Here is an 11,676-nt window from a genome sequence, read left to right as displayed (position 1 = left end):
AAAAAAAAAAAAAAAACACATCTTAGTAAAACCAATACCTTCTCAGCTTCGCATCGAAGCTAAAATATGTTTTTTCTTTTACGACTATTTTTATCATTATACATTCTTCTCTCACCTAGGTAAATAAATGTAAATAACTTCTTCAAGTACTGGTCCAAAAATGTTATTAACCTGTAATTTCCTTAATTTTCTATTTTAAGTTGCTCCCCCTACAAATGACGCCAACGATTTTAAAATGTTTTGGAATGTTAATTAATTTTATTAAACAAATACTTGTTTAAAAAAGTAAACATAGTTTATATAAATATTATTTTTACCTTTATTTTATTTTATAAAAGACAATTGGTAACCATTGCATTTATCTTTAAATGTGTATAACAGATAAATCTCTGATTTAAACTTAGTTAATGTCAAATCAACTATTTATGTTTAGATGTATTTAATACAAGTTGGCCTACTGTCTGTGATATTTATTGAATTAATATTATGTTTTGGTTTATTGGAAGTTACAACTAAGAAGGGAATATTAAAAGGACATCAGTTGTTATCGAGAAATGGACGAGTTTATAATTCGTTTACGGGAATACCATACGCTGAACCGCCAATTGGAGAACTTAGATTTGAAGTAAAACTACTATTATACCACTTTATCGCTAAAACAACTTAACAAAAAATCTATGATTTTCTTAAAAACATGTTAAAATAATTTTGTTATATATTACTAGGCTCCGCCTAGCTGGGGCTCCGTCCCAGACCCGGAGCCCTACGAGCCTTACGAGCCTTCGGCGCGTAAGCCTCTTCGGGCCGTCATCATAAGTAGGCCACTGATTTCGGTAGGAGTATCCAGGCACGATAAGTGTTTTGCAGAAAAAATATTACATCAGAATCAGTGTAACAAAAATATATTAAAAATGTTATTATTAAAATTAGGAAAATTCAAAAAGAGAATATAGTAAAATGTATTGGGTATAAGGTTGACGTTTGTTAATGAGGTATTCCCCTTAGGCCTATTCAAAAATTATTTTAGGAGGGTATTTAATATTTTTTACTTTGTTTAACGTTGGGCAGGATAGCTGTCATAGATGAATCTCAATTTAAACGATAAACTTATAGACTCATACATCATAGATGAGAAAAAAAAGATTATTAATAATGTACTGTTCTGAAAATGAAAGTACAAACTTTAATACAAACTTAAAAGTACAAATAATTATAACCGTCTTGAAATTTATATATGACATATAATATTTCTCGATAAAATATAGTGCTATGTGCAAATGCAAAATAGTGTTATAATAAAAATACATATTACACCATATAATTAAGGTTCATAATAAACATATGAGCAGAAATGAATCACTGCGCATATAAAAACCATGCGCGTGGACTTAAAAAAAAAGATCGTAAAACGATAAAAAATGAACGGATTGAATTGATTTTTTTATCATATCTCAGAAATGTCATTGGGCGGGTCTGATGAAAATTTTAAACCTTAAGTCGTAAAACGCTGGCTTCAGCGAGCGTTTTTTTTCGAAAACGGTCAAAATTTTAAAACGCTCGTAGGCGAGCGGCAAAAATTTTCCGACCTTTGCCAATAATTTTCCTGGAGTCTGGTGACCAAATACTTTCGTTGAAAAAAAAAATTTTGAAAATCCGAGCACGCTAAGTAATTTTCCTAGAAAAATGTTTTTTTACTTGTTCTATTATATAATAAGATAATTTAGTTTTTAGAAGATAATACTTTTTCTTTGATTTATACTGTTGTCTTTGTAAAAAAGCGATGTATTTTTGTGGTCGTGAGTTTGTCAAAGTAATTAAAATATGTTTAATTATACTTGTTCCATTTAAATTTAAAAAAATGAATTTTATTTAATATCATAAGAAATATAAAATTTAAACAAGTCATGTGATTTACACATTAAATTACATAATTTTAATAACCATATGGATTTCAAACAATTACTCAATTTTGTGTAACGTCTAGCCCGTTACCTTTATTGGCCGGAAAATATCAGAAAACTTTAAATTTAAAACTATGTTAAAAATATTAATTTATGACTAAAATTAAACAAACAAATTACTAAAAAAATCTTGGATCATATATCTAATTACGAATTACGTATCCGTGATTTTTAGTAATTTTTTGTGTTAAATATTTTTAATGTTTTTTAGTTTTAATTTTATATAATATTAACCACAATTGATCACTTATTATTCTATTGTTATTCACTTTGAGTAGATAGATAAAATATAATAATATTTTGTATGCAAGATCGGAATAATCTCGCATGAAATATTCATCTCTGTTACAGTATTATTTAAGAACATAAAATTTTGATAAATGTAACCTGAAAATTATGTATTAATTAAGGCTCCAAAAGAGGTGAAACCTTGGAAAGAAATTCTTGATGCAACAAAAGAACCTAATGCTTGTATTCAAAAGGGTGATCTGAATAGTAGTGAAGATTGTTTGTATCTGAATGTTTACAAGCCTCAAGTAGATAAGTTACTACCAGTTATGTTTTGGATTCATGGCGGAGCGTTTTCAAGTGGCAATGGGGGTTCTCAAATGTTTGGACCTCAATATTTTATGGATAAAGACGTCATAATTGTATCAATTAACTATAGATTAGGTGTTCTGGGTTAGTTTAAAATTGGTTATAAGGGGGTGATTTTTTAAACATTAAATTTACTGACTTAGACTTCGGATATGTTGTAGATTACATGATATGGTTAACTTACGTTAAATATTTTAAAAGAAACTTTCAACTGGACGTTTTTAACATAAATACTGTTTTTATACAGGTTTTATGAGTACAGAAGATGAAGTGATCCCTGGAAATCTTGGTTTAAAAGACCAAGTATTAGCGTTACGCTGGGTTCAAGAAAATATTGAGCTATTTGGTGGAAATCCCAATCAAGTAACAGTTTTTGGCGCCAGTTCTGGTGCGGCAAGTGTAGGATACCACTTATTGTCTCCCCTAAGTAAAGATTTATTTCACGGTGCTATTCTCCAGAGTGGTACACCCCTAAACCGATGGGCTATTGAAATGCCGGGTATAGCACGAAAACGGGCTAATATCATTTTTAAAAAGGCAAACTGTATTGATAAAAATCCTAAAAGCCTTCTGAAATGTCTAAGAAAACTTCCGGCAAAATTTTTTACAAATATAGCAAGTGAATTTTCCGTGAGTTGATAAAAATAATAATTAAAAATTTACATGATGTAAATAGTATAATTCCTCAATTTTATATAATAGAAAGTTAATTTTGTGTCTTGTATTATTTTAATTAATCATCATTTCAAAAAAAATGTTTTAAAATATAATTATAATTATAACACATCAAAACACAAGTTTTTGCCTTTTAAATAATTCATAATGACTTGAATTTGATTGAATAAAGTCGTTTTAGTAATTCATACAAATTTACAAATAAGTATAATTTAATAGAAAATCACATTTAGAAAATATTCATCACATCAATATTTATTGAAGTCATAGAACACATTTAATACATTCATATAGACAGAATTTTAATTTTTATTAAACATTTAAAAGATACAATTTTTATTTTATATACAGCTGTATTTAATAATGATTGAATTAAATGAAGCAATTTTTATGATAGGAATTTCTTCACTATCCTATAGCTTTTAAACCAGTTGTTGAAAAAAATTGTAATATTAACAAGAATGCATTTCTTTGTCGTCATCAATTTAACGATTTCTATCAAGAATCATTTGTACCAGTCATAATAGGAATAAACTCAGCCGAAGGAGCTATGATAACTTCATGTAAGTTTCATTATTAAAATATTTATGTAATTAATGAATAAATTTTATTAGTTATAAAGTTAAGTCATGATAAATATAGTTTGAGAGATAGAATTTAATTATTTATAAGTTAAGAATTATACCAACTTGAGATTTATGTATTCCATGAGATTCGTGTTTTTTTTGTCTTTTCTTTAAAACTTAGTTTTACTGTTGATTTTACAAAGTTTTTGAGTTACAATTAATGTATTATATATTCATTATTATTGTAAGACGTTTATAACTATTTCGTAATAAACTACAACATAAAAAATATTTTTGAATGAATTTTCAGATTGATTTTAGCCAAAAGACAAATGTTAATAATTTTTTTTGTATAATAATTATACAAAATATGCCATCATTCCAAAATTATTCAATTATTGAATAATTTTGGAATGATGGCATATAAAATTTTATATTACTAACAGAACACGCTAATCTATCGTATATATTTGCAATTATTCATCAATTTATTAGTGAACTGAGAAACCAAGTAATTTCATACAATTTTAATTTTTACAGATTTATATAACGAAACATCTGTTCTTTATCCAGAATTTTTGCAAGATGATTTTAAAAATACCATAAGTATTATTTTGAGCTACAATAAATATGCATTACCCGAAAATGTAAATGATATTGGCCAACGATTGTTAAAAAAGTATTACCCTAGGGAAAAAATGGAAGATCATACTCATTTCAATACCGCTGAAGTAATATGTTTATTCATATATTTATTAATAAGTAATACCCTCAAGAATAATAGTACATCAAATTAATAAAACATAATACCCCACAGAGTGGGACCGTGGTATAGCTGGGACAAGTATTGATGATCTGACAGTGATTAAAATCACTAATATGAAAATTTTATCGATGTAAATCTGTAGATAGTGTTTTATTTTTAGAATGAATTATTAGATTTTTCAACATATATTTTGTTAGTGATATTTTGATTACAAGTTTTATGGTTTATAAGTATAATACAAGAATAAATACGTATTATGTCATTTTAATTATTACTTTAGTTTATTAGGGGCATGGTGTGGCGCGGTGGTCACACTAGTTGTTGACAAATCTCTAGTGTTAAGCCGCCCCTACCACCGTAGGTGAACAGATGGGTGACCATGCGTGCGCTTCTACGGTGACGAAAAAGCACCATGTTCCTAGTGCATAAGGCACCGGGAAACAACTGCACTTAATTTCCCCAGGATATTAGCTATGACAAGGCTTAGCCTATAGAAAAGAAGAAGAAGAAAAAATGTATATGGAATTTAAAAAATTTATAATTAAATAATTTTTTTAAATAAAATGTTACATGGGTAACTAGTCTCATTCATACTTGTCAAAGTTTTTCCTATCCATTTTTCATAAGTTATGTCAATAACTTTTAATTGTTTTTAGTATATTCTATTAAAATTTTATTCGTTTCAATGATTTAAAAAAAAAAGTTAAAGCAATTTTAAAATAAAAAAATATTTTTTTGAAAATGCCTTTTTGATAATATTGTGATATTTTTAGGTAAATTTTAAAAACTGAGGTGGTTTTTTCATTTTTCAAAGATGATATTTTCAAAATTAAATTTTAAATTAGGCTCAGTGAGAGCTGAAAATTTATATGAACAGACACAAAAACATACACATTATAGTATAATAATTATACCATGATAATATATAATATTCTCAGCTTTGCATTGGAGCTAAAATAATAAGATTTTTGTAACACAAAAACGGTTTTATATATGAAATATTAAATTTATAAACATTTAGATTTTGTAATTTAATACGAGATAAAAATAATTAAATACAAGAAATAATAATTAAATTATTTCATAGAAGAATAATAGAAAACCAATTCCTTATTTACTTTTCGAAAATTTCGGGATAATTTATTAATTTTTATCAAAAATAAAATATTTAAAATTTCTTGTCGTGCTGATAATGATTGTAAATTAAAAAACCTAGTTATTTCATTTAAGAGCTTATTTACCATTTTAACTTTATATCTTAAGGAATTGAACAAATCGTATTCCTAAGTAGTCGTCTATTATATTTTTCCGTTGTTGTCATCCAGAAAATTGAAAATTATTATATTGTAAACCTTTGATAATCTTTTTAGGGTTTCTCTTACTATGTTTAATAAACATACGTCAGTAAAGGTAGAACAAGTATATTTATTTAAGTTTGTGTACTTTTTCGCGTACATTTTTTAATTCAATATAAAAAATACTTTTTAATTTTTTCGATTTCTGATCAAAAGTTGGTTTAAATAAATTTAAAATATTACGAAAATCTGAAAATTCGTATTTCATATCTTTAAATTCTTTATTGTGGAATTCCACTATCCACAATCTATTAGTTCGATGGTACATATAAGCAAATCTGGCAGTGACACAAAATCTGTATACAAATGTACTTTATTTTAATTTTTAGAGCCAGTCACTAAAGGTTTTTAAATAGGTACATCACATTTATTCGTTATAAGTTGAACCATGTTAACTAAACTATTAATTAAAAATTGGACCGAAAAAAAATGCGTGAGAAAAAAAACGGTCAACGTACTACACTGCACTTAATATAAATTATATACCATTTAATATATTAAATTGTGACATTTTAGGTTAAAGTGTGGTAAATGTAAACGAATTGTAAATACATTTTTTCTCTTAGAATATTTAGTAGATTTTATTTTAGATTGTAAAATGCTAGTTTGTATACGTGTTGCTTTAATATTTGATGTAAGATTGAAGTAAAAATTTCATCCTTTATCTAAAAAATGTATTTACAATTACCCAATTTCGCCCTTTAGAAAGTTTGAATACTTATATTGTAAGTTAATAATTATAAAAATAAAGTTATTTTTCTGACATAATTAAAAAAAAAATTGATTGTGTTTTAGATGATGACTGATGGAGCTCACCTGCATGGTGCACTATCCATGGCTTATTCATTACTTTCACCTGTGTATTTTTATATTTATGATTATCAAAATGAATTTTCATTTAACAAATTATTTGGTCCATGTAAAAAATATTTGGGAGTAACACATGGTGATGAACTTAATAGTTTGTTTAAATTGAATGCATTTAATTTGAAAACTTTAAACGATCAAGATACAAAAATATCTAAAGTTATGGTCAATATTTGGACTCAATTTGCATCAACTTTGTAAGTATCATTTATAAATGTTTTCTTTCTTTTTGATTCTTCGGCAAACACCCTCAAAAATTAAATGTAATTTTTTTTATGCTATCCATTAAATTTTTTTTAATGCTCATAAAAATTTAATATTTAGCTTGATAATTCTTAGAAATCGATATTTTAGCTAGTTTCTTTTTTATCTTAAAGTACATAGTATTATTTTAAATTTTATGTAGGTTTAATAAAGAAAATTTTTTTAGAACATTATCAGAAATTAAAAAAAAAATTCATTTGATGATTATGTTTTTCTTAGTACGTAAGATCATTAGATTTTTATTCCAACGAAAGAGATCTCAAATAGTTATAATTTAGTGTTAGTAATGTATTAATTAAAAACCATAACCGATAACCAAAAAATAAATTAGTTTCCCTAAACAAAAAATCTAATAATATAGAAAATTTAGTTAATTTTGTAATTTATAAATAATTAACTGGTCACATAATACATCCAGTATAATTATCGTACTTGGCATAAAAAATTGAACTTCCAGAATTTTTTTTTAATGGAATAAGCGTTTTCGGAAGAATAAAATGAAAATAAATAAGTAAAAATAAACAAAATCAACTATAACGTATTTTTCAGGCTTTTAACTGTTTTTAATTGTATGTAGTGATTTTGTAAGCTGTCCATTAAGAAAACAAAATTGACGTTATTATTTTTTTATTTTTTGTGAAATTTCCTTTACACGAGTTTTACTTTCATAATTCTAAGTTAGTCAAACAAAAAAATTACGAGACATAGATCAGTTATTTTTATTAAAAGTGCCTCATTTAACTTAAAAAGTCCGATGACACGGGTTAATCTTTACAAATTAGTCCCAAATTTTACATAGTTCAATTTTATAAGCATTAAAAAAAAATTAAGGGATAGCGTAAAAGAATATTACATTCGATTTTTGAGTGCCACACCAGGTTTGTTTAGAATAAAAGACTCATTTTCTTAGGAATGTATTAAATATTTTCAAATTTTTTTTTATTTGATGGATCGTACTTCTGTTGTATAATAAAATAGGCGTTTATAATTTCCTGTTGATATTTTGATATTATATATATAGGTAAAATTTTATATTATCTATTATATAGAAATCTTATCTTAAATAATTTTTGTTTAATAACAGACGCATGCTCTTATATTCAACTCAAATTTACTATTGTATAATAAGGTGAAGTATTGTATAATATATAATTATAAGTTGAACAGAAAAAAAAGTTATGATCAGTTATTTTTATTATAATTGTTTAATCAACTAAACATATCAAGTTATCTTTTCTAATAGTTTATGATTAGCTTTGATGATAATAACATTGTTCCCAAATTACGTATACGCGATTTTTTAATAATTTTTTATGGCTTAAGTTAAATATATTTTGTTTTAAATTAATATTTTCTAATAATTTTTATTCTAAATATCAATTATTATCGTATATGACATAGAAAATTTTTTATGAAAACTACCATTTTTTTTTTATAAAATATACAATTTGTACATTACATTCGTACAATAAGCATATGGTATAACTTAAAAATGAATTTACAATTCACAGTTAAACATGGTTGGAGAAACCATCCAGTGATGGAACTCCAATAACTGGAAAAGTGCAGTTAGTCTATGTTAGCAGGTCTCTACACAATTTTATTTTTAGACGACGCGGAGGTTTTCAGGAAGATTATTGGAGGCCAAGTCGGCGATTAAAGAATTGGGATGTCCCTGTAGTTTTATTTGGAACCCTTTATAGGGGATTTTGGCTACTTCGACTACAGTAGGGAGGGAAGTATCTTTGTGGAGCGTTTCGTTAGAAACATAAGGAGGTACGGCAAGAATTGTGCGTAAGACTCTTGATTGGAAGACTTGGATTCTGTTTGTGTTGAAAATTTCAGCTGAGCCCCAGAGTTCTATCCCATACGACCAAATTGGTGTAAGTAATATTTTGTATATAGTAAGTATTGATTTTAAAATAGTTTTTGATTTTTTGTTAAGTAATGACCGTAAGAACTTTAGGCGCTGATTTAATATTATTCTTTTCTCATGTAAGTTGGGCGCCCATGTGAGACGTTTATCTATAATTTATCCCAGGTATTTTGTTTTGGTCTAAATTGGAATTTGGGTATTGTTGATTAAAACAGGAGGGGTGATTTTTTGCAAAGCGTAAAAGTCACATGGGCAGATTTATTTTCATTAATTTTGACGCGTCATTTTTTATACCACTTTGACATTTTATCAAGATGCAGTTGTAAGATTTCGGTGGCTACATGTGGGTTTTTATGGATAGAAATTATTGCTTTGTCGTCTGCGTAATCGGTTATTTTAGTGTTGGGGGTGGTTGGTTGGTCTGAACTGAATAAATTAAAAAGAAGTGGAGAGGAAAGCAGACGTTCCTTGGGGAACGTCTGCTTTTATTTCACACAATTGAAAGATATCAGTATCTGTTCTTGTGGCAAAGTAGCGTTGGTTGAGATAGGATTTAAAAAGTACAAAGTAAGAGGGTGGTAGGATATTACGAAGTTTAATCAGGAGGCCTGAGTACCAAACCCGATTAAATGTTTGAGAAACATCTAAGAACAGTGTTGTACAATACAATTTTTTCTATAGACTAAGAGGTATAAGATCTGTCAAACAGTGCGTCTGGTGGATTGTCGAATGACATTCACGGAACCCGGATTGGTTGTCTGGTAATATGTTTTTTCTTTTATGATTGGGGTGATACGCTTTAGGATAAGTTTTTCGCATACTTTAGAGAAGAAGGGAAGTAATCTTATGGGCCTGTACGAGGTAGGGTCATTTAGTGAGGGGGATTGGGAGATCGTGATTGGATTGGAAAACTTTAGATAGGTGTTCACAAAAAATTTCGGATTTTTCGTATTCAACGTAGCATACTTCTTCTTGTTGTTCTCTGTACTGACTCGTTTTTAGTTGAGAGAGAAGCAGTATGTCTAATATAGGAGTTTGAACGTAGCTCTTTTAATTGGCATTTGACACGTATTGACAGATTATTATACAATTGTTTATCGGATGGAAGCCAAATTCCTCTTGTATGACGTTTTTATGCAATTTGGTTTCTAGCGAAAGCGGGTAGAAGAGACGAGTAGATCGGAGATAGATGCCATTTTGGATTACATGATTCACAAGTGGCAGATTGAATACATGTGGTGAAACTGTTAACTGCGTTATCTATTTCATTATGTGATTTTAGACTTGCATTGAGATTAATGTTACTATTTAAAATATTTCAAAAATTAGGCCAGTTCATATTTCTATTTGTAAGAGAGGGGTTTTTTAAACGATGGGGTACTGAAGTTTCAAGTTTTAGTAAAACTGATGAGTGGTCTGAACATGGATCTAGCAGATTTTCTATTGTGTAAAATTTATGGTTCGGAGTTTTTGAGTCAAATATTTCCGTTATACCAGGGCGTTTATTTGGGACGATGGGCCAGTATGTTGGCATTTGTGGCGGGATTATTGAGATATTATTATTATTTATGACGTGGAGTAAAGAGTTTTCTCTTTGGTTGTTAGAAAAGCAACCCCATTGTAAATTTTTGGCATTTAAGTCACCACCCACGATGAAACTATGGCCTAGAGTAGAAAAGTAATTATTGAAATTTGATGGAGAAACCAAGTGCCTAAGAGGATAGTATAAAACTACCATAACAATTATTTATGACCCATTGAAGCTGATTATAGTTGTTATAATAACGATGATTTGTTATAATATCTATATGTATAACATTATTTGTACATATAATATTTTAAATTTAAATCTCTAAATATCTTAAAAAGCAATTGGTTAATTAGATGAATAACAATTTTTTTCTGTATAATACATTCAAACTAAAAATAAGGAATCTCATTATAGAAAATTAAAGTTAAAAGTTTTTCATCTCTAAACAGATAAAAAATAAAAATAATCTAAGTACATATTATTTTAAAGGTAAAAAAAAAATTAAATATTCAGTAGATTACAATGAGTATCTTATTCTTAATAAATCACCTGTATATTAGATAATTATAACACAATAATAAAATAATTTAAATGTGAGGATATCATATCCATTTTTTCGCTAACTTTATAAGAACACTTTTTTTTAATAATTAATATTAATAAATATTTATAATTAAATATTAAATAAATAGTTTTTTATCTTGGTTAATTTTTCTATACTTTAAATATTATTTTACTATTATAAAACATTTTTGTTTGATAACATTGGTTTTACATTTGAAGGTTATATTTGTTTGTATGGATTTTAAAACTAACTTAAAAGTTAGTATAAGTTTCTATAAAACTTTTTTATAATTAATAGAAATATTATTTATGAACTTTTAGACTACGTTAAAATCATATTTTTATTTTTAATAATAATAATTTGAAAAAAAAATTGAATTAAAATTTTTTTCAAAGTATAGAAATAGCCAGTTTTTAGCACTATTCTTACAAAAAAGATTGATGGGTTGATAACAATTTTAGGATGAGTAATTATAGAATTATTTTTATGTACATAGATATATGAATAAATAATAATTATAGTAATTAAATTTAGTATGAAATTGATATTCAATAATTTAATATTATAATGCGATAACGAAATGGAATGTGGAACACGATTTCATTTAAAACTGTAGAAATGAGCCTGAGCCGAACGTTTACTGCACAATGTGA

General features: G+C 26.8%; 1 protein-coding gene across 6 annotated transcripts in view; it reads left to right on the top strand.

The window, feature by feature from the left end:
• The window catches only part of LOC126900232 (juvenile hormone esterase-like), a 33,575-nt gene that overhangs the window by 6,904 nt on the left and 14,995 nt on the right, over window positions 1-11,676 (top strand). For 4 of the 6 annotated variants that reach the window (XM_050675788.1, XM_050675789.1, XM_050675785.1 and 1 more), the window contains exons 2-7: window positions 434-625; window positions 2,372-2,642; window positions 2,806-3,188; window positions 3,631-3,796; window positions 4,340-4,530; window positions 6,716-6,984. In XM_050675788.1, the coding sequence (XP_050531745.1) occupies window positions 434-625; window positions 2,372-2,642; window positions 2,806-3,188; window positions 3,631-3,796; window positions 4,340-4,530; window positions 6,716-6,984 (1,472 nt within the window). Of the gene's footprint in view, window positions 1-433; window positions 626-2,371; window positions 2,643-2,805; window positions 3,189-3,630; window positions 3,797-4,339; window positions 4,531-6,715; window positions 6,985-8,562; window positions 8,582-8,661; window positions 8,935-11,676 lie in introns of those variants that run through there. The other 2 variants (XM_050675786.1, XM_050675790.1) reach the window with 2 other exon arrangements.

Source organism: Daktulosphaira vitifoliae, unplaced genomic scaffold (genome assembly GCF_025091365.1).
Source record: "Daktulosphaira vitifoliae isolate Bord-2020 unplaced genomic scaffold, ASM2509136v1 Scaffold_3, whole genome shotgun sequence".
NCBI classification, from domain to species: Eukaryota; Metazoa; Arthropoda; class Insecta; order Hemiptera; family Phylloxeridae; genus Daktulosphaira; species Daktulosphaira vitifoliae.
The sequence above is the reverse complement of the archived record's forward strand: the minus strand, read 5'-3'. Positions and strand labels throughout refer to the sequence as shown.